Raw genomic sequence first — 24,609 nt, 5'->3', positions numbered from 1 at the left:
TAAAACAGACACATAGACCAATAGACTAAGATAGAATAGAAAAAGACCCCAGAAATGAACGATATTAGAATAGAAAAAGACCCCAGAAATGAACCTATGAATCTACAGCCAACTTATTCTTGACAACAGTGCTGAAAATATAAGCCAAAGAGAGAACAGCTTCTTCAATAAATGGTGCTGGGAAAACTGGACAGCCATATGCAGAAGATTGAAATTTGATTCACATCACTCATTCTGAACAAAAATCAACTCAAAGTGTATCAAAGATATAAACATAATATCTAAAACTATGAAACTATAAAAGAAAACATATAGGAAACACTTTAAGACCATTGGAATAGGCAATGATTTTTTTGGATAAGATCCCAAAAGTATAAGGAAAAAAAGCGAAGTATAAATAGTATAAATAGTATTGTATCCAACTAAGAAGCTTCTGCACTGCAAAGGAAGCAATCAAAAGAGTTAAGTGATGACCTATAAAATAGGAGAAAATATTTGCAAACTATTCATCTGGCAAATGATTAATATGCAGAAATATGTAAGGGACTCAAAAACAACAACAAAGTTATCCAATTTTAAAAAATGGACACATTTTTTAGACACTTCTCAAAGAAGAAATACAAACGGGCAACAGGAATATGAAAACATGCTCAATATCATTAGCCATCAAGAAATCCAAAAGATAAATAAATAGAAAAAAAAAGAAAAGCTATCTGGCCCCAGTTAGAATGGCTATTATCAAAAAGACAGAAGCATAACAAAGTTAGAGAAAAAGGGCTCTCTCCTACACTGTTGGGGGCCATCTCCATAATAGTACAGTCATTATGGAGAGCAGTTCAGAAGTTCCTTAAAAACATTAAAGTTTGACCTGCCATCTGATCCAGCTCTCTCAAGGTTTAAGTGTATATCCAAAGGAATTGGAATAAACAAAACAATTGGATACCTACATGCCCATGTTTATTGCAGCACTATTTATTGATAAGAGTAAGATAGGCAATAAATCTAGGTACCCACTGACAGATGAATGGGTAGAGAAAACATGGCATATGTGCACAATGAAATATTATCCATAAAGAAGAATAAAATCCTGTCATTTTCAGAAAAATGGATGGAACTGAAGGACATTATGTTAAGGGGAATAAGCCAGACACAGCAAGATAAATGCCACATGTTCTCTCTTATAAGTGGAACCTAAAAAGTTTTAATCTGAATGTAGAATAGTGATTATCAGAGGCTGGCTAGGTTGAGGGGGGAGGGTAAAGAGTGCTTCCCAAACAATCAGAAGCAATAATTCAGGTACACGCCACCCCCACTCCTCAGTTAGGAATCCTAGAAGCATAGCCAAGCCATCAAATAAGAGAATAAATCAACCTTTAGGCCCTATTCTTTGCAACTTTCCATATGTGTATATATTTCTCCATTGGCTTTGGCCAACATCATCTGATCTACCAGGTGCCTCTTCCTTAATATAGATCTTCTAGAAGTAATTGAGGGGTTCATGTCCCTTGATTGAGATCAACTTCTGAAAATCACGAGGTACAGATTGAAAAGTAAATTAAAAAGTGTTTTATTCTGGATTGAAGGTAAGTTTTTAACAATTTCTCAAGGCTCTGAAATCAAATGAAGTTCACTTTGTGGGGAAAGAAAGCAGCACAGTGAACTCAGGAGTTAGAAAGTCTTCATTTAAATTTGAACTTCAAATTTAATGGCTGAGTCCTTGGACAAATCACTTCATGTTTCTAAGACTCAATATCCATGTAAAATGGAGGAAATAATCATGTCTACAAATGCTTGTTTATAGAATGCACTCATGTAAGTGGCAAACAGAATTGTTCATCTTGGATCATCTGATGACTTGCTGTCTAGAATTGAAGTCTCAAGCATCTCTCATTTGGTGAAGTTTCTTTTTTCTAAACTCAACTTTGCAAACATCTTAATGAATTTCTTGTAAAACTAGAAAGGACATTTCCAAGGGCTTCAGGTTCTCAGATGCTGGCATTTCCAGCATCTCCAATCCAACAGGTACCTCACCCAGGATGGCTTGGCAACTAAGCCAAACATATTTATTCCTCCACAGAGAAGAAGCTTCACACTTGCAAGAAGGTAAAGCAGTAGTTAGATAGTATTGGTTCTTTCAAAATACAAACCCATGGAATGTCCATGCTTCCTCAGACCCCAGCACCTGTATCAATGCGAAATGGGGATCACAAGAAATGGGCACTAGTGCTTCTTTCGGTGGATCATTGGTTTCTATATCTCTCCAATAAGCCTATTCTGCAACCTGTCTCATGGGATATCACAGTGCTCATCTCTCACACCTTGTTACCATGCAGTGACTGATAGCTATTCCTAGTTCTACTGCAGTGGACTTGGCTGCCTTTGTAAAGGAAGCTGTGGAGCAGGAGCTTTTCCTTGCATTTGGCCACCCTGTTCAGGAAGTCAGCTGTATAAAATCTTCAACCTAAATGACAACAGATGTTCTCAGTCCATCATTGCTGCTTTCGCCTGGACTTCTTCCAGGTACTGGTCTGATGAATCAAGCTTCTAAAATATAGTTTGAGTAAACTAAGCATAATCAGAGATGAAGTTAGTCTTCTCCTAGTCTTCATGTATGTGCAAATAACTAATTGTGAGTTTTTAGAGATTTAAGGTATAAGTGTAGAAAATACACTTAAAAGAAATTCAGAAGCAAAAAACGTTTAAATGTGGCATTTGAAAATTTGGTATTCAGAGTTCTAATTCTCAGCCTTAAGGTAAACTTAAGATAGTTTTACTGATAAAGAGAGAAAAGGGAGATATTATACTTTGAAGTGGAAGTATTTTATACTTGGGTTTTTGGCTGCAGTTTTTATTATATAGTAAAGAGTCACTGTGATATTTTTTATTAAAAATGCTTAAGGGCAAAAAGAGCATACATCCAATGACATGTCCTACTAACTTAAAGTAAAAGAAAAAAAATTAATATACAGAAGCAAAATGATCAATTCTCTTTTTCATTTTTTACCTAATAAAGTTAAACTTGTAAATCAGAGAAAATGCAAGTTTGTGAACATATAAGAGACAACTAATTAATAAGCTAAAATGCAGGTTGTTCTTTCAAATAATTTATAGGCTAAAACCACAAAGCAAAATATTTTTGGAAAAAAATTATAGGTTGTGAAATGCAGCAGATGATTTATCAGTAAGAAAGCTCCCATTTTTCTCCTTACTAGTAAATTTTCAGATCTTCACACTGAAGTGAGAATGGTTTAGAGTTCCAAAAGCAATAAAGAGCCATATTATCCTAAATGTGTTATTCTCCTACCTTTTAAATGTACCCCATCTTCTATAGGAGTCTTATTAATGTTTCTTGTCTTTTGATTTTTATTTGTTGAAAACACAGACTGGAAATTTCTAGATATACTACATGAGGAATTGGTGATGTGACACTGAATACAGACCTCTCCAGGGTGAAAAGACTGGCACACTCTGGGGTTTAAGTATAGATTAGACCAGTGGAGCTGCAATGTGCTCAGATAGACAACCAGCTCCATTAATTCCAAGTTTGTAGGTTTAGAAATGGGAAGAGGTGAAGAATAACAATAAAATCTACTTATGGGGTTGCTGGTTTGATGGAGAACAAAACAAACGGAAGAAATAGAATTTCCCACACTTAGTGGCTAGTGAGCCACAGGCATTTTTTTCAAAACATAGCTTAGATTTAAAATGGGTTTTCAACAACTAATAGGTAAATACCATACCCAAACTGTTCTTAATGGTCTTAATGTCATTCCCTATTCCACCCCTCTCATTTGTACTTAGAGAATAGCTTGCCCCCAAAGGAGCAGGCAGTATGCAGGACTCCAGGGGTTGATGTTCACATACTGCCCTGTGAATGGAGCAGAGTGCGCTGCTATGTAGCTATGAAACAAGGGGCATTACTGCTAGAGAGACTCTAGGGCTGCTGTATTGCTGAGGCTCTCTCATTTGCAGCAGAAAGACACTAAATTTAATTTCTGGAGCCTGTACTGAGCTGTGAAAAAATGGATAAGCGGATAACATTTTTTCAAAGACCAGTGATGAATGATTGTCATTTACTTAATGAACTGTAGGCTCTGATGAGAAGTTTAATTTACTAATCCTTCAAAACCTACAGGACTTTTTGGGTCTTAATACCACTCTACTTCTCTTTTTATTCTTCTCTGACTTTGCAAATTCTCTTCACCTTCTCTGAAACCATGTGCATATTTCTCAGTACCCTTCATTCTCAGCATATCTCTTTCCTTTTGGTCAGATTCAACTTTCTTATTCATATTGAATAAAAAAAAAAAAAAAAACAATGGAGTCCTTATCTTATAATTTTTCACTCTTAAAATTTGTGGTGCTGGCATTGAACCCAGAACCTGCTAGGCAAGTGCTCTACCATTCAGCTACATCCCCAGCCCTGTATGTAATGATTTCCATTTCTGTTTTTCTACCTTCCCTGTCCCCAAACATTATTCATCTCTCCCCTCGTTTTCACCCTTTTCTTTTCTCTGGATTCTAGCAGGCACATTCATCTACATCTGCCTTTTTACTCTTTCCTCGTTCCCTGCTGTTTCTTTCATCTCCTTTGGTTAACAACCAGTTTCTTATATATTTCCAATGTTTTTTTTTTTTTTTTTTTTTTTTTTTTTTTTTTCTGGTTAGCTCTTCCTTTAACTGTTCTGGATGTGAAATCAAATAGAGTTGTTTAATGTTCTTTGTGACTCCCAACTGACCTTCATCCATTTCTATGGTTCTTGAGAATGCACAGAATACATTTGAAGATTCTAAAATAAACCCCAAAACCTGCCTATTCCATTTGAAATCAGCATTTTCATTGTACTTTGATCATGTTACAATTTCACAAAAAAGTATAACATATCCTGAAGTAGTTTTGTAATATGTATCTCTGCACTCCAGATTCACTAAGGCCCAGGCTGTGTAATCCTTAAACCCAAAATCTACACATCTTCCTAATAACTTTCGAAGTCTTGAAAAAAATATTGAAAACTTTATCAAATCCTTCTCAAGCATTTTCTGTTGACCATTTGTATACACAAAAGAGAAGCCTACCTACTGGTCTTATTGAACCCCATTATTATACTTGCAATAAAGCATAACTCTGGGAAATGAGATATCCATGACTTTGAAGCTTAAATAATAGTTTACACAAATATACAATATAAGAATTGGTTAAATGGGAAATCAAAAAATGTGATGCCTACCGTTTTGTTCTTCTTTCTCACAATGACTTAGCTATTCATGATAATTTGCAGTGCCATATAAATTTTAAAGATTTTTTTATATTGATTGAAAAGATACAACTAGGCACTAATTAAAATAATAATAATAAAAATAGAAGGGGGATTACTAGAGTAGAACAAGCATCTCAGGAAAAGAGAGAGTGAAGGGAAACAGAAGATACAGGGAAAGAGCTTAATAAAATTCTGTGCATGTACAAATACGGCATAATGATTCCCACTATTATGTAGTGGAAATTACATAAATTTTATTATAATGCACCAATAAAAATAAATTAAAAAGAAAGAAAAAATGAAATTATTGACAAACAGAAAAAAATCATTAAAATTTTTGTAGAGATTTTACTGAGTCTGTAGATTTCTATGGTTAGTACTGACATTTAAATTTAACAGTATTGAGTTCTCTAATGCATGAATACAGTATATCTTTCATTTGTTTTTGTCTTCTTTCTTTTTTAATCAATGTTTTGTGGTTTTTAATGTAATATATCTATTTCCTTAGTTAAATGAATTCCTAAGTATTTTTTTTCATGGGGGGAATACTAATTGTAAATGCAACTGTTTTCCTAGTTTCTCTCTGACATAGTCTGTTGTTCACACATAGAAATAAGTTGATTTTGTATGCTGATTTTACATTTTACAATTTTACTGAATTCATTTGTTCTAATAATTATTTAGTGCCATCAGTAAAATCATCTCTATACAAGATCATATTATTTGCAAATAACAAAAATTCTAGTTCTTACTTTCTAATATAAATGCCTTTTCTTCCTTTTTTCTTATCTAATTACTCTGACTGGACTTCTAGTATCATATTGAATAGAAAAAACAACAATGGAGTCTTTATCTTATTGCTGATCTTAGATTTTTTTTTTTTAAAAAAAGTCCATTTTTACCATGGAGTGTGATCCAGAGGTGGATTTTTATTACAGCATTTATTATGTTGAATACATTCCTTTTATTCTCAAATGTGCTGATAGTGTTCATCATAAAATTGTGTTGAATTTTGTCAAATAGATTTTCACTATACATTAAGATGATCACAATTTTTAATATTGCATACTATTAATAATTGATTTTTTGTATATGGAACTATCCTTATATCCCTGGAATAAAAATCCCCTTTCAGTAAGTGTTAGAGTCTGTTTGCTAGCATTTGTTGAGGATATTTGCATCTATATTCATCAGAGTTATTGTCTGACAGTGTTTTTTTGTTTGTTTGTTTTTATTCTTAGGTGGTCATTGTCTGGCTTTGGTATCATGATAATGCTGACCTTTTAAAACAAGTCTGGAAATCTTTCCTCCTCTTCAATTTTTGTAAGAATGTACGAAAAATTGGCATTAATTCTTCTTCCAGTGTTTGGTAGAATTTGAATTTGTTTAGCCATCTTGTCCAGAGCCTTCTTTTGTTGGAAGTTGTTTGATTACTGAATCAATGTCCATAATAGTTATAGTTGACTTCATATTTTCTCATGGTGTAGACTTGGTAGGTTGTATGTTTCTAGGTTATTCAGTTTGTTGCCACATAATTATCCGTAATTGTCTTTTCTGATCATTTTTATTTCTGTGGTATCATTTGAATATCTCTTTTATTTCTGATATTTTCAATTCTTCTTTAAATAATATATCAAAAGTCTTGCCCATTTTGCTTACTTTGATTTTTTCTATTTTTTTTTATTCTCTCTTCCTTTGTTTTACCCAAAGGAAGAGAGAATAAAAAATTACTTTTTTTTTCTTTCTGCTAACATTGGGTTTAGTTTTAGTTTTTTTGTTTTTCCCTTTCTCTTTGAGATATAAAGTTAGGTTACCTATATAAGATCATTCTTCGTTTTTAATGAGGGTATTTATTAAAAGTTTTTGCAGTATTTATAAGTTTTATTGTGCTGATTTATTTCTGTTTCTTTCAAGATGTTTTCTAATTTCCTTTTTGATTTATTTTTTGACTCCATGGTATCTTAAGTGTGTTGTGTAATTTCCAAGTATTTGTGAATTATCTGGTTTTGTTCCATTGATTTGTTGATTCACCCTATTGTGGTTGGTGAAGAAACTTGGTATGATTTCAGTCTTCTTGGGTTTGTTAACACTTTTTATAATGTGGTCTATTGGGAGAAAGTTCTGCTACACTTGAGAAGACTATGGATGCTGCTGTTATTGAGGTGAATGTTCTTTATATGTCTGTCAGGTCCATTGGATCTATACTGTTGTTCAATCCCAATGTTTCCATATTGATCTTCTATTTGATTCTTCTAACAATTATTGATTGTAGGATATTAAAGTTTTCTACCACTGTAATATGATTCCCTTCAATTACATCAACTTTTCCTTTTTATATTTAGGTGTTCTGATATTAATTATGTCTATAATTATGGTTGTTATGACTTTCTGGTGGATTAATACTTTTACTAATTATATTATGGCTTATTTGTCTTTTTTGATAGTTTTTACCTATTATCTCTCTCTCTCTCTCTCTCTCTCTCTCTCTCTCTCTCTCTCTATATATATATATATATATATATATATATATATAACTACCCCAGCTCTCTTTTGCTTACCACTTTTCATGAAATATCCTTTTCCATTTCTTCAGTTTCACCCTATGTGTCCTCAAATCTAAAGTGAGTTTCCTATATATTGCCCAAATATTTTTTATAAATGTGCTCAATGAATATGAGAAAATATAGTTCTAAAGCCACTAGAATTTTTCTTAGTAAAAGCAGGGACAGAGAAATGTTAACATTCACTAGTATTTTACTAGGCATACTGAATATAAAATTCATAAAAGAAATGAAGTAAAATTATAACATGTTATATGCATGTACAATATGCCACAATGAAGCCTGTTATTTTTGCATAAGAAACATACATTGATAAAAAATTAAAACTCATAATCATACCTAAAAAAGAGGAAAAATAAACTGTCTGAAACTAATTGTGAATCAAGACAAAAAATCTCAGTAAGTAAACTTAATAAGGTAGTAATAGGGTGTACAATTAATCTATAGAATGCAATAGCATTCAACATATATAAGGAGTAAACTGTGGGAGGCTACATTTAGAGAAAAGATTATGTTAGCAATAAAAAAAATGAAATAATTAGCAATAACCTTATCAAAAAATACAAGGTTTATATGAAAATATTTAAACAGTATTACAGAATTTAAAAAGAAAAAATTCTGAATAAATGGAAGGAACAAATCATGCTGTTGGAGACATTAATCTTCAAAATCATGGAAATATAGGTTTTATAAAGTTCATGTAAAATTTTAAGATTATATAAACATATGAATAAGTTGTTAGCATTAGAAAAACTATCTTGAAAAGTGATATGAAAAATGAATAAACAACAATAGCTGAGGGAAAAATCCAGAAAAAAACAATCAATATTCAACTAGCTTGATCTATATTAAAATATATTTAAAATAATTAAATTTACGTATTTAAATACATTATATAGTCACATTCTGGGAACATCTTTAAAAATAGCTTGGAACAAAGAAACAGCATTTAAAAATCCAGAACTAGACACAAAAGAAATTGGAATTTAGTGTTTTGTAAAAGATAATATTTAACATATAAAAAAGTGGTGAAGTTAAATGGATAACTCAATAAATAATACTGGGATAACTGAACAGCCCATTTGGATCTACACTTTACACTAAGTTTTAGACAATTTTTTTGTCACTGTGACTAAATACTTGAGAACAACTTAAAAAATGAAAGGTTTATTTTGGCTCATGTTTCAGTAGTTATAGTCCATGGTTGGCCCAGATCCATTGCTTTCGGCCTGAGGCAAAGAATGTCATGGTGGAAGGCTGTGGTGGAGAAGAGTTGCTTACCTAATGGCAGTCCGAAGAAGGGAGAGAGAGAAGGTACCAAGGCCCTCAGGGACCTACTTCCTTTAATTGGTCTCCTCTTTCTAAAAATTCATTCAGGTACAAACTCATCAATAAATTAGTCTATTGATGAGTTTAACACTTTTATGATCCAATCATTTTCCCAAAGCCATACCTCTGAACATTGCTACATTCAGGACTGTCTTGAAGCTCTGAGCCTTTGTAGGATACTTCCTATCCAAATCATATCATCATAAAAAACTTTCAGATGGAACAATGATTGTATTTTATGGAATAAGTTTTTAAAAATACAGAATACAAAGTGATAAGATTTTAGTCTTAAATTCAAAAAAGCTTTTCTAAATAGACTGAAAAAAATCCTCAACCCCATAAACTATAGAGAAAATTAACAAACCATATTATTTAGGAAAAGAATCTATGCCAAAAATTACTATAAATGAAATTAAAAGATAAATTAAAATGGTGGGGGAAAATCTACAGCCTTTGCCATGAACAAAGTGACATGTATAGGAATAAATAGTTCCCTGAAAGCAAGGTGAAAACAACAAAAATTCAGTGAAGAAATGGGTAAAAAAAGAGTTAAATTCTAAATAAACAAAATACAAAAGGCTCTTAACACATGAGAGGTGTTCAAACCACTCATCCTAAAGAGTAAAAATTAAGACTACATTTAAAAACCATATTTTGCATCTCAGATCGTCAAAGCCCAAATGTTTATCAACACCCTGTGTAGAAAAGCAAGCATTCACATCCATTTCTGCTGGAGATATAAACTTGCACAAGTACTCTGAGAGGCAAGTTGGAAATTTCTAACATTTTGAAGGCAAACAGATTTTGACCCAGAAATAATCTCTTTTGAGAATTTACCTTGCATGTAAAAAAAGACATGCGTAAAGGTTATCTGTGTGGCTCTGCCTGTATTTGTAGACAATCAACAACCCAAATAGAGAACTGGTTAAATAAATTAGGGTATACAGACACTAAGAAAAACGTAATATTGTATCAAAAGTAATAATGTGAAAATTGCCTATGTTTGCAATGGAAAGAGCTGTAGATATGAGTTTAAATTAAAAATTTAAGATGCCAAATAGCATGTTTAGTATGTTAACATTCATGTAAAAATGGAGAGAACTTTTAAAAAAGACTCACACTTTCTTATATATGCATTCTAGGATCCCTGAAAAGACACAGAGAAATTACTGATGATGTGACCTAGATGGGGAGGGATGGAGCGGAAGCAGGCAAATGGTCATTAGTAGAGAGGGAGGCTTTCATGTTATGCCTTTAGAATATAGCATTCTAAAGCATTTCTCATAAAAATGCTTGACAGAGAGAATATGCTACACCTTTTGTTATAGGAAAAAGAGGAGGGGATCGCACAAAGAAAAGAAAAATCACATAATACATCAGACTCTTCAAGCACAATATGATATTGTGGTGATAATTATAAAGGGTAAGTGAATTTTTACCAAGAATTTTATATTCATACAAATTACTTCTTACTTTTGGAGGCAAAAACAATATATTTGATTTTAAAAGTAGATGATGTTTTGGTTAAGTGAAAAATAAATAAAAATAAGTACTTAAAGTATATTTTCAGAAGTGGGAATGAAATGCATAAATCCAAATTTATAGATACACGATCACCAGCTATTTAAACCAACTAAGTTTATTCACTGGGGTCAAATTTCCTTTAGTTCAGGAAAAAAAAAAAAAAAAACTCAGATGGTAAGATGAAACAAAGACAAAGCCAATCAAATGTAATATCTGAGACATGCACAAGATATAGCTGATATAATCAATAAAAATAAAACCAAGAATGACAAAGTTGAGATCAAAGTGCGATCTAACAACTCTCGATAATAATCTACCAGGAACATACTGTTTTGCAGACAATCAAAACATAAAAAATGAATTGTTAAAAATACAAAGAAATCTGATTTGATTGTGCTCTTAATAAGAAAAAAAATGAACAACAAAACAAACTCTTAAGAGTGACTTGGTTTAAATAACAAATTTAAAAAATCTTTGTCTTGATTAAAACTTTACTGAAAGATCTAAAATTGTAAAACATGTAGCTTCAGTTATATATCAACAGAGTGATTCCTTGTCTACATTTAAATCTGTCAAAAAAGTGTCAGTCTGGGAAAGATCTAAGTGTGGTAACTGGTAACAAGAATCCTAAGAATGTGAAGTCAATCTACCATTGAAGAAATGGCAAATAAATTTGAAAATTATCCCCTTTAATCTTTTCTAAGTCTGTGGCGTTATGAAGTCATTAGAAGTAAATTTTAAAAAATTTTAAGGGGTTTAAACATAAAAAAATTATCCTCATACCTATCACTTATTGAATGTCCACTATATTTAAGACTCTAAGTTAAATACATTAAATATATAATTGAACATATGTACATACATGCACATAAACACACATGTAAAATGAATATAGTCTTAAAATTTGGAATGCTGAATGATATCATTCTTGTTTTTAATCTGATAGACTTCCACATAAGAATTACTTTAACATTGATCTGAATTACATAATAACTGTTTTAAACATGAAGAAACAATTTCTGAAAAGGCAATAACTTGCTCAAAGTATCTTGATCAGTGTAGAATATTTAGGAGGTAATGGAGCCATGAATTGAAGAACAAACTGAGTTCAAAATAACATGAAAGAAACTGAGTTCAATAATGTGATACACAATTGTCTACAATTTCTGTGACTTTGACTTCAAAGTATTTAATATTGTTTCAAAGTATTTAATAGTGTTTCACTTACCTTACAGTAAAACGTAGGAATCTTTTCTTCATGGTCTCCTGTTTTTTACAAAGGTATTTCTTTTGATCCTGTTTGACCACTCGTTTCTCTGAAGGGAGAACTTGGGCATCAAGAGAGGGAAATAACAGTTTGGAAAGTGTGTTGGCAATTCTCCATCCAATATATTTGGAGAAAACTTCTTCCTCTACATTCGACGAAACTTTTGTACTATATCTAGTGAAGGGATTGATTGGATTATTTAATTCAGCCTATAGAAAGAAAAGAAAAAAGGAATCAGTTGAAAGGAAAAATGATCTTATCATTAAATAATAGATTAAATTCATGTTCATTTTATTTTAGTAATATTTCATTCTTTTGTTAAGTAAAAATAACCTTTATAAGGAAAGAACATAGTTTCTGTAGAGACCATGATAATAATTCTCAAAAAAAAAAAAAAAGAACAATTAAGCATTTGTGAATCCAGCCTTGAAATTTTGAAAATGATAAAAAGTTTATATTTTAAATTTCATAACCTGTCACACAAGAATTTTGTAAAATGCATTTAAAAATAAATTAAGTAATTTGTTGAAATATTACATAATTTATTTTAAAAGACAACCATTTTCCTGTGCAACGTCTTCATTTTAATTTAATTGAACAAAATATTTCTATGGAATAAAAATTTTAAGTGTGAAATAAGGACTTGGTATTTGGCTTAATCTGAAGAGGTTTCAAAATTTAATTTTTTTTCTTTTTATTTACTTTAACTGTTACACAAAAACATAAAAATTGAACATAACCACATTATATTTTGATGCATGTCATTTTAATTACATTTAATATGTTGTAATACCAAAAAAGGGAAAAATCCAAAATATATAAGCAATATTTATTCAAGAAAGAGTTATATTTAGAAATCACCTACTTATGTGTGATTATATGTGTTACTGGTTTTTAATTACTTCTTTTGAAATGGCTAGAGGCATGTTTTCCTTGACTATTCTGGAATCAATAATAAATGAAGATGCAAGTAAAATGTCATGTGTTATAATTTTTTTTTAATGTTCACAATATGGTCAGATTGGGAATTTTTTCTCATAAATAAGTTTGATGTCACCTATTTTCATTTGAGGTTTTAGATATTTTATTAAATATTATTCATCTTCATTCAGCTCATTACCATTTACTCAGGATTCATTTCAGATTCCTATAAAACCGGTCATAGAAAATATAGGAATGGAAAATGTTTTCCTGCATATGAACATGTAACTTAAAGTCTTAGTATTCCAATATCACTCTGAGTTCAATTAAAAGATTGTCTGTTAAAAGATTGTCTATTGAGTTATATAGATAAAATTAAAGTGAAAAATGTACACAGTGTAGTCTCAAGATAATAACTGGCAAGAGAAAAGGTTAAAGCACTGAGAAAAATAGAAGACAGGTAAGCAAGTATGTATTGCTATGAAATCCAGAGGATGGGAAGGAATAACATAAAAAAACCCAAAATATTTTAAAAGGATAAGGTGAAAATCATGCACACAAATATGATACAGTAGTCCTACTATTCAAAGGAAATAAAACAGTATGTCATTTATTGCAGGACTTGTCATGAAAGCAAAGATATGGAATAAACTTATGTGTCCATCAGCAGATGAACAGATGAAGAAAATGTGATATAGATAACCAATGAAATACTATTTTGCCTTGAAAAAGAAGGGGATACCTGTCATTTGAAATAACATAGAGGAACCTGCAGGACTTAAATGTCAAGTGAAATAATCCAGGCACACAAAGATAAATACTGCATAATCTCTCTTTTGTCTGGAAACTAAAAAAAAAATGGATTTCAGAGAAATGGAGAGCAGAATGGTGATTACCGGTGGCTCTGAGCTGCTTCAGGGATATGTTGGTCAAAGCATACAAAAGTTCAGTTGGATAGGAAGGAAAAGTTCAAGAGCTCTATTGCACTACATGGTAACTATAGTTAATAATAATATAGCACGTATGTGAAAATGCTGAGAACAGATTTTAAGTCTTCTGAAACAAAAATAATGACCATTTGAGGTAATACATGTTTTAATATACTTGACTCAGTCATTCTATAATGTGTGTGTGTATGTGTGTGAGGTGGGGGAGAGAGAGAGGGAGAAAGTGGTGAATATATGTATACATAATATAGAAATATATATATTTCTAAACAATGTCCATGGTAAACATGTATGATTTTATGTCAATTGAAAAATAAAACATGAAAATGGCATCAAAAAGAAGAGAGTCCTTTTTATACTATTTCAGAAAAATAAAACATTACCACTATTCCTCCTTGCAGTATGTCCAATTTTAAGATATCTTTGAATTCAATTATCCTCAGATATTGGAATGTGCCGTGCCCAGCATAGCTGTTAATTTAGAAACCGGCAAGGGGTGATGGGGGATTGAAAAAAGACAAACACATAGAGAAATCTGGGACCAGGTGGGACACTGTCTTCTGATGGAGGAACAATGACCCAGATCTAGCTCAGCACATTTATTATAATAGGTCTTATCATCAAAAAATTATTCATGAGAAAGTTGCAATAAAGCAGACAGACTTGAAGGTTGTAGTGAAACTTGGGAGACACGGAGGCTATCTTGTTATTCCCAGAATTCTCTATCCCCCAGAGTAGGTGCCTAAGCTCAAGGTCCAGACTGACATAGTTCTTTGCCTTAGCACAGAGCCTCCCCAGGCCAGTGTCACAATAGCAACTGGGAAATCTTGACCTGCACCTTTGCACAGGAAGTTCCCAGCCCAAATGCAGCCATGAGGCAGTCAGAGTCCTTGATTCAATTCACCATTCTCCACAGGAACCAGTATACAATTATCTCTATGTCATTCCCACCTAAGCTGAGTATTCTGCCTCTTAACCAGGCAGAAATCATGAACAGAGTATTCAATTTGAAACAAAAAGTAAAACTGTGTGTCTCACACTGAGTAGCTGTTGTGACTTTGAAGACATTATTTAACATCCTGAAGTCTGAAGCTACATCTGTAACATGGTAATCACAAAATCTGTACTGTTTTTTCCTACTTAACTTCTCTAGCTTATTTATCAGAAAGTTACTTTAAAACCAATAGTAACATATAATAGAGCAGAAATATAGGATATTATGGTGATATTTCAGTTATTGAGAGAGTGATGAAGAAATAAATGAATGACTAAATAAATGAACCAACAAAAATAATGTCTTCTTATAAAATAATTTCTGGTAAAATACATTGTTATCAAAGGTGACTCTGCTCCTTATCATAGAATGATGATGCTCTTTTCACATTGTCTCGTTTGACTACTCCTCACTTTCTTCCCTCTAACACAGGAGAGCCTGGAGGTCCAGATGCCAGCTCTCTTAGCAAAAAGGAGGTATTCCTAGATCTTCCACCATGGTTCCCTTGTTGGAAGTTCAGATAAATTTCCATCCCCCATTGATATTCAAAGCCTTCAACTTATAAAATATGTAGTCTCAAATCTGCTTACTAGGTTAGATTACAAACTCAGCAGTTTAGTTAATTTCTCCTGGCGTATTTTGTGCTGAGTTTTGTATGGCTGTGTTTTTCATTTATATCATGAAGATAATAATAGTTGCCTGTTAGAGTTTTCTGAGGCCTAATTTTAGATCACATAGGATGACTGTTCTGGCAGACAATAGGAAGCTCAACAAATAGCAGTTGCCCTCAGGACTTAGCTAGGACAGAGTACTACTCTTCTGGCCTTTGCATCTACTCCCAGGACCAACCCTAGAAGACTGAGCTCAATCTCTGCCATGCCAAAACCAATGTGGTCACATTAGTTTCTTTTTTTTTTTTAATTTTTATTGTTGGTTGTTCAAAACATTACATAGTTCTTGATATATCATATTTCACACTTTGATTCAAGTGGGTTATGAACTCCCATTTTTACCCTGTATGCAGATTGCAGAATCACATCAGTTACACATCCATTGATTTATATTAGTTTCTTATGAGCAAATTTATCAAATAGGATCATGATTAGGCTTCTATAGTCATCTTCCCTCTTCTCCTAAAGCCATTACTCTGATATGCTGCAATTCAGAGCCTTAAATTCTGTCTTTTCAAAAGTCAGGGGCAGTAGCACACACCCAAATCCCAGCCACTGGGAAGGCTGAGACAGGAGAATCACAAGTTCAAAGCATGTTTCGGAAACTTAGGGAGCCCTCAGAAGCTTAGTATCTCAAAATAAAAAATAAAAAAATGGGCTGGGATTGTGGATCAGTGGTTAGGCACCCCTGGGTTTAATAACTGGTATAAAAAAATCTTTTCATAAGGTTCAGTCTTTACTTATTGAGAGAAGATTAACTCAACATCTTATTGACCAACCCTTATAATAGATTCAAAATTCATTGATTTCTTACTGCCAGTGAACATTACCTCAAAATCCATCTTTAATCATTGTGTGGATATTTACATTCTCACTATGTGTTCTAGTTTTTTTGTGTGTGATGCTTATGTAGGCTGTATAGATTCAGAGTTTTCTTGCATAATTAAAACTTGACATTTTTGGTTAAGAAACAAATGACAATTTTTTAACATCTGCTAATTTTATGAATTTATTATTAATATTGGAAAAGTGGCATTCTTGAAGAATATTTCCTTTACATGCATATTCTAAGCAGGGGCAGGAGCAGGTTCTCTCTCTTTGTCTCTGTACTGGAAAGGTGGTAAAAACAAGCAATAACGTAGGTTGGTAGGAAGATGACAGCTAGATCCACACCAGGGAGAATTCTCCAAGGAGTTAGGATGTGGTATTAATCAAAGAAAAAAACCAGCCTCTCCAGAGTTCTGAACTTTTCATCAATAATTAGGGAAATGAGGCATACACACCAAAATTTGAACTCATTCACATTTTTCAAGACATGAGAGAATAAAGGAGAAAGAAAGAGGTTATTGAGTCATTACAGCATAGTTTGCAGCAAATTATCTCCCTATTACTTTCTTTTTAAAAGATGTACCCACCTTTCTTTATGTAATATTAGAGCTGGGCATATTTGACTTGTTTTGGAAAAACAACTTTTTTTCTTGAAACTTCAAAATTTAAGTATGGTGACTAATAATTGGTCATCTCAAAAGATTATTTCCTGTAGGAATTATAAAAACTCACAAAGGAAGAACAGCATGAAAAATTCCTCAGCATTTAAGTTTTGTTCCTTAACCCATTACTTCTATTACCTGGGATCATGTTACAAATGCAGAGTCTCAGACCCTGCCTTTGTAGGTACATTAAAGTTTACAAAGAACTGATGTAACAGATTAAAGAAATGATTAAGAATATCTATTTTCCAACTCACTAGTTGTGTGGTCTTGCATAAGTTACATAACTTCTCTGAACATATTTCTATTGCTGAATTTCGATGTTCCCCTTCACAAGGATGTTCATGAAGATTATATATGAAAATAGGATGTTTTCTAGCACAGTGCTTGGCCCACAAAAGTTCTTCAATGTATGTTAGTTCCTTGCTTATATTTAGCTTTAGAAAGGGCATGACATAATGGAAATTGAAGAGCCTTTTGGTGACGCTCACTCATAGTCCATCTACAACCAACCACTTATTTAATAAAGATTGAGGCTCAGAACAGTGATGTAATGGTGATGTAGACGGTTAGGGTTAGGGTTAGGGTTAGGGTTAGGGTTAGGTTAGGATTAGGAGAGCTGTGGCACTTAAAAGAGTTAATGTTTATAAGGCACTTAGCACAGTGTCTTAGGCTTTGTAAAATCTCTACAAACAATATCTTTGTTTTCTAAAACCATGTATCTGGCCTGGTACATTGACACACATTTGTAATCCTAGCAACTTCAGAGGCTGAGGCAGGAGAATACTAAGTTTGAGGCCAGCCTCAGCAACTAACAGGGTCCTAAGCAACTTATCAAGATAACTTGTCTTCAAATTAAAAAAGAACAAGAACAAGAGGAAGAGGAGGAGGAGGAGGAGGAGGAGAGAGGAGGAGGAGGAAGGAGGAGGAGGAGGAGGGGGAAGAGGAGGAGGGGGAAGAGGAGGAGGGGGAAGAGGAGAGGAGAAGGAGAGGGAGGACAAGGGATGGGGATATAGCTTAGGGTTCAATCCCAATCCACATACCCCCAGCCCCCCCAAAAAAAGGGTCTGTAGCTTTGGCCATTCTATTGATAAGTTTTTATATGACTATATTTTCCTCAAAATACATCTACTTTTCCACACTCAGAACTTTGATTTATATTTATAACAAAAGAAAAGCCACATGTGAAGGAGGAGACAGGACAGACCTTGAGAAAGTAAGAACTAATCATGTTGTTTTTTTCTATTTTTGCTATTCTACAGAGTGCATAAGGAGTATGGAAATATCATTAAGAATAAAAACAAATTTTATTTTAACAATCTCACCATGAAATGTTAACCACGAAGTACATTTCACCTGATGAGTCAAAGGTACTCTGAATAAAGGCACATGTTCATTTCATCTGTACATATTTCTTTTTGATATTTTAGGTCATATTCCAGATGGCAGAAAGCACTTAGACATGATGACTTTTCCTAGATGTGCCAACATATGCTGCTGAATTGCCTATACAGAGAAACCTTGCTCATTGCAAGTCTCCCTGGAAGTATTTCAAACAAAGCACATCAGTTAACATTTGTTTATTATGCCACTGTGAGTATATGACAGCCTTTTATTTCTTTCCCAACTACTCAGGCAACAGTTGGGTTTATATTGAATTTGTCACATGAAGGGCTCATGTTTAGGATCTATTCAGAATTTTTTTTTTCATTTCAAATATTCATATTAAATATCTAACCTTTCCTCCAACCTCTACAAACATCAAATTTTATGAACAGATATAAAAAGAATTATAGATGATAGAAGGTTATTATAGACCAAATAAATACAAGATATGAGAGCACATAATGTGGTTTGTCATGAATTTACAAGCACTGTAGACAAATGCGTTAAATATAAAATTTTATTCATTAAATTAAAAAATGTATCATATAAATTGCATAGTTGTTTTTAAAGTATAAAAAGAGACAATTTCTACTTAACTTCAAAATCATTAAGGTATATTTAATCCTTGGAAAGTAATGCCTTCCCCCTATAATGTACAGTAGTTATAATTAAAGCTACATGTTGCTGTATATGTAATATAACTATAGTATTGCCTTACATGGCTTTGGAAGCAAGGAATTAGGAAAGAACAAAGGTTGTACTGTAAACAGTCATTTGCAATAACTAAAATAAGAGTGGAATATATATTTTACTTTACAAAAACTGTGTGAAGCATAAGCCTTTATTGTATATGTTTTTAAAATGAAGAAGTGAGGGAGCACCTAGGCACTGAAAGTTTTTTAACCACTTGTAAAAGACATCCACTAGCCAGTTTATATCATACAATTTGTCCAAAGAGGTATCACAGGAGAGTGTGATAGATTGGCTGAATGAAAGTCGAGATTAGAAAGTTATTAAGGAAATAAAAGGATGAAAGTAAATAATCTTTGGAGTTTTATTATTATAAATAAGTATGATAATGCAAGAAAAGGAAAAAAAATCCTTGAGTTTATCATTCTTATGTTTCACTGTAAAATGAAACACACTTGAAAAACTAATTTGCATAAAAAGACACTTAAATTTATATCTTATCTAGACCAACATAGAAGTCATAGCCAATGAAATCATCTTTCAAAATTAAATTGAGCAGAAAATCTTTCAAATAAATGAAAACTGACAAATATTGCCACCAGCAGAATTTCACCAAAGGATATGAAAGGATTTTCCTCTAATAGAAGAAAAATTATCTGACACAGAAGACCAGGGTCTTAAGAAGGGGAAAAAATGTGTAAATATGTAGGCAAGCCTTAAGAATAGTGATAGTATTAAACAATACTTATATATTGGTGTCTCTAAACACACTTGCTCATATGCAACCCTTCCTAACACATCCAGATATATATGTATACAATTAAAATTCTCAAATCATAACAGGAGTGAAGCATCCAGAACATGCATACACCTTGGAAAGTTATTTGTCATTGTTTATGAAAGTTGAACATATGCCTTCCTTATGACCTAATCATTTCATTCTTAATGGCTAACTCTAGTCAAGCAATATTAAATATTATTTTCAATAGGACAAAAACATTTGAATGATAGCTATTTTAATATGGTTTAACCAGAAACACATAAAAATTTGCACCAGATGATAGTTACAAAAATACTTTTGATAGAATTATTTATAATGTCTTGAAATTGAAAATATCCAACATATTTATCAAGAGTACAACTAACAAATGATATATTAAGATAGTAAAACGACACATGATATTGATGAATTTAACATAAGATCAATTGAGAAAAGTCAGACAAATACTATATAATGCATGAGTTCATTTAAATAAGCAAATCTTATCAATCAGATATTAGTCTTAGGAGAAGGTCACATTGATTAGAAGGAGGTTTAAGAATATATATATCTTCAAAATATTTTCATTAAATATTCACTTTTTTATATATTCACCCTTGATAACTTAGAGTGATACATATTCAGTTTGTGTAACTTTCTTCTTATGTGCTTTATTTCAATGAAAATTAGGAATACACATAGGAAATATGTGGAAAATATAGAATGTAGCACATCTTGTAGTGTCAAAGAGTGAGAAAATGCTCCTAAAAGGGGAAAAAAATAAAAAGACAAAATTGAAGAAAAAACTCAAAACACAATAAGAGGTGGTGTGTAAAAAGTAGACAGCAATAAACTGTAAAAGCTCCCCAGGCCACAGTTCACAGTTGGAACAATCTGAACAACATGTGCATTGGTTAACCATTTGCGGGGGAGGGGAGGGGGTACTGGAGATTGAACTCAGGGGCACTCGACTGCCGCAGTCTGACTGGGCAAATGATCGGGAGGTGACAAGCAACTTGAAGGTTCAAGTGGGAACTACTTTATTGCGAGAGAACTCAGCGGGAACTGAGTGAGAACTCAAAGTAGCAGGCACCCAAGGTAGCAGGAGCCGCTTCTCTGCCGGACAGCAGAGGTATATATACTTAACTAATTACACACAGCTTAATTTAATTAACATCATCTAGATACAGCAGTCAGCCAATAAGGAATCCTCATCATCTTAATAGTTTGCTGGCGTTGCTTCACAAACCACTCTTCCTGGCAAAGTGCCAGGCGCCATCTTGACTTGATTTGCATCCCGAACACTCAATCATTGAGCCACATACCCAGCCCTATTTCATATTTTATTTACAGACAGGGTCTCACTGAGTTGCTTAGTGTCTCCTGCTGCTGGAGGCTGGCTTTGAACTCGTGATCCTCCTGCCTCAGCCTCCTGAGCCACTGAGATTGCACCCAGCTCACTGGACAACCATTTAAAGACAAAAGGTCTTTCTAGAGTTATACAGACCAATCTTTAAAACAGACAACAATGAGTATAATAGACAATTAGAGAAAAAAATGTTAAAATTTTTTGAATTGGCATTTTAAAAAGGAGTAAATCCAAATGGTGAATAAAAGATGAAAAGATACTCAACCATATTTGTAGTAATGAGAAAATGCAAATTTAAACCACAAATTATTCTTTTGTACTAATGAAACTGGCTGTCCGGCAATCCATGCAGAAGCCAGTTTTATGCCAGGTGAGCTCTGTGTGGCCTCCAGAAACTAAAATAATTTCATCTCTTCAGGTTTTCTCATATTTTAATAGCGAGTTATAATTCCAACTTTAAACATCCATTGTTTTATTTGTGTGTGTATTCTTATTATTTCATCAAAAAAATTGCAAAACTTGCAGAACACTATATGTACTATAACAAAATAAAACATAAATGAGGAGCCACAGGAAGAAAAAGAAATAAGAAAGTAAAATGAAGTCCAAAGCAAAGTTAGTATATTAAACTTAGGTAGTAAGAAATGTTAGCAATCCTTCTAATCTACTTGTAATCCTCATTAATATTCATATTTTGTATTTTATAGATTTTATTAAAATAAGCCAAGAATTCCATATAGGGGAAAAATCAATGGCAAAATGTTTAAGAGCACTTAGGAGAAGGTCACATTGATTAGAAGGAGGTTTAAGAATATATATGTCTTCAAAATATTTTCATTAAATATTCACTTTTTATATATTCACCCTTGATAACTTAGAGTGATACATATTCATTTTGTGTAACCATAGAATTATCACATATGGGTTTGAATTTAAGCCATAGTGCTGCTAGGTTGTTATGTATCCATGGGCAAGTTACTTCAGCTTGCAGAGTATGTAACACTTTTCATTTAAAGTTTTAATTTACACATCTATAAACTCAAGGTAATATATGTATGTTTATGGAAATTAAATAATTGATGCATATAAAATCCTTAGCGTTCAGCACACAGTAAATGCTTAAATCTTACTATTATTATTAGTTCCTTTTAAAAATGATAAATATGAAAGAAACAATTTCATATTGAACAATGTATGAGGCTAAAGTCCAATTTATGCAGCTTTCAAACATAAAACTCTTACTGTTGAAAATAATTACCCCAAAACTCAGAGGCTTAACATGACCTTTTGTTTATCCCACCGTTCCACAGTCAGCAATTTGAACTGGGTACAGCAGAATAGTTCTCTTCTCACTGGGCTCATTCATTTATCTGTGGTCAGCTGTTACATTAGTTGGAGACTGGCTAGTCTTGAGGAGGGGACTGGATCAGTTAGGATGGCTTTTCTTGGTTCCATGTTTTGCCTCAACTTCCAACTGGATAATGGGCTCTTTTTTGACGTGGCAATTTCAGGGTTCCAAGAGAACAAGAGACATCAGACCTCAATGTAGAAACATGTTTAAAATCTCTGCTTGAGCCGGGTCAGTGGTGCATGCCTGTAATCCCAGTAGCTCAGGAGGCTCAGACAGGAGGATCAGGAGTTCAGAGTCAGTCTCAGCAAAGGTGAGGTGCTAAGCAACTCAATGAGACCCTGTCTCTAAATGAAATACGAAAAATAGGGGCTGGTGTTGTGGCTCAGTGGTAGAGTGCTCGCCTAGCACGCGCGAGGCCCTGGTTCGATTCTCAGCACCACATAAAAATAAATTTAAAAATAAAGGTATTGTGTCCAACTACAACTAAAAAATAAATATTTTTTAAAAATAGGGCACATGGCCAACTCAAGAATTTGAATGTGGACAAAATAATACAGATAGAAGGAATCGTGAATAAACTGGAGGTGACTACTCTAAAAATATATCATATGTTCCAAACAAGTCATTCAGTACTTTAAAAAAGATACTGGAAACTGTACATGATATTAAGTACCAAACAGTTAAATTTCAAGTAGAGCCAACAAATTTCCACAAAACAAATTCTTCCAATTTAGGATTTCTATTTCTAAGAAATCACCACTACATTAGATTGGTAATTCAAACATATCTTTCAAATTTAACACCCACTACTGCTCAGTCCCAACCAGGCAAATCAACTAGGTAAGTCGACTGCTGTGTCTGATTGACAATTTTGTTTCACAGTATACTCACTTCTACTTGGCTAAGGACATGTCCTTATCTGAGAGATATTCTCTTTGACAATGTCACCTTTCTTCATTGAATCATACTTATAATTTAAGTTTTTGGAACACATACTATTGAAGATAATAATTTATGTCTTGCTACTATAAGAAAAATTTAGTGACTAAACATCTATCTAAGCTTCTTTTGCATGCTATGAATTTTGATGGGGCTAACCATATATATAATGTTCCAATGTTTTTTATTTCTGGAGACTATCTTCTGAATAAAACAACAAAGCTGTGTGTAAAAGTCATTTTTAGGCCTTTTTTTTTTTTGCCTCTTACATATAATTAAGCAAGGTTGAATTGATTTAGTAAGTACTCAATAAAGAGATGATTATTTCATATTTTTTACAATTTAGGTGAAAACGTTTATGAAATCTCTTACTCCAAATGTAGTGTCTTAGATTAAGAGAATTCAAAATAAATCAAATGTACTTCAGTCATCAACTAAATACTGTATCATTAACATTTAAAATCATATACTTTATTGTTTGATAATCCAATGGCTCTAATTCTAACTGCTTTTTAAACAAAATCTGTCTAGAGTGAATTGCCTCTTAGTCTATCTAATGCAAATTAAGCTTATTTCTTATATATTAAATATGTATTAGGCCTAAATTAATATAACTGCTTTTAGAAATTTCTAATTTCGATTTTTCTCTGAGGAAAACTTGCCTCCACCACCCATTTACTATTTAAAATGAATGAAAACACTTTTTAAAAGTCTTCTTATTAAGCATTGAAAACTAATTAGCACACATAGTGGTTATGCTTTTGTTTATTCTTTTATTCTCAGTGCTCACTGCCTGAGTAATGAGCTCTTTGCCTGCATCTAATATCTAAAATATATTTGCTATGTCTGATTGACTTATGAATTTCAAATGTAATTATCTATAGATATTTACTAAAATCTTGAAGAATGAAGAACATCTTATACCAAATGATTGGCCCAGGAAACAAGCATATAAATAGAATTCTAATTATAGAAATAACAAATTTGAGTTGGTTTATTGAGTTATTGTATAATCCATTTGTGGTTTGAGATGGCATATAAAAATAGATGTAAGATGACAGAATAATATCAAGAATTTTAAAAAATCATAGAAACAAACAAACCACAAAATAAAATAAGGATATATGAGACAAATGTATGCCGTCCTCTTTT

The 24,609-nt window shown here is 32.6% G+C and overlaps 1 protein-coding gene across 1 annotated transcript in view; it reads right to left on the bottom strand.

The window, feature by feature from the left end:
* Tmem232 (transmembrane protein 232) overlaps positions 1-24,609 on the bottom strand; it is a 217,587-nt gene that overhangs the window by 90,444 nt on the left and 102,534 nt on the right. Inside the window, exon 11 of the mRNA XM_071612810.1 lies at positions 11,901-12,148. Within this exon, the coding sequence (XP_071468911.1) occupies positions 11,901-12,148 (248 nt within the window). The remainder of the gene's footprint in view (positions 1-11,900; positions 12,149-24,609) is intronic.

Source organism: Marmota flaviventris, chromosome 5 (genome assembly GCF_047511675.1).
Source record: "Marmota flaviventris isolate mMarFla1 chromosome 5, mMarFla1.hap1, whole genome shotgun sequence".
Lineage (NCBI taxonomy): Eukaryota > Metazoa > Chordata > Mammalia > Rodentia > Sciuridae > Marmota > Marmota flaviventris.
Note: the sequence above shows the minus strand (reverse complement) of the source record. Positions and strands in the feature narration are given on the sequence as shown.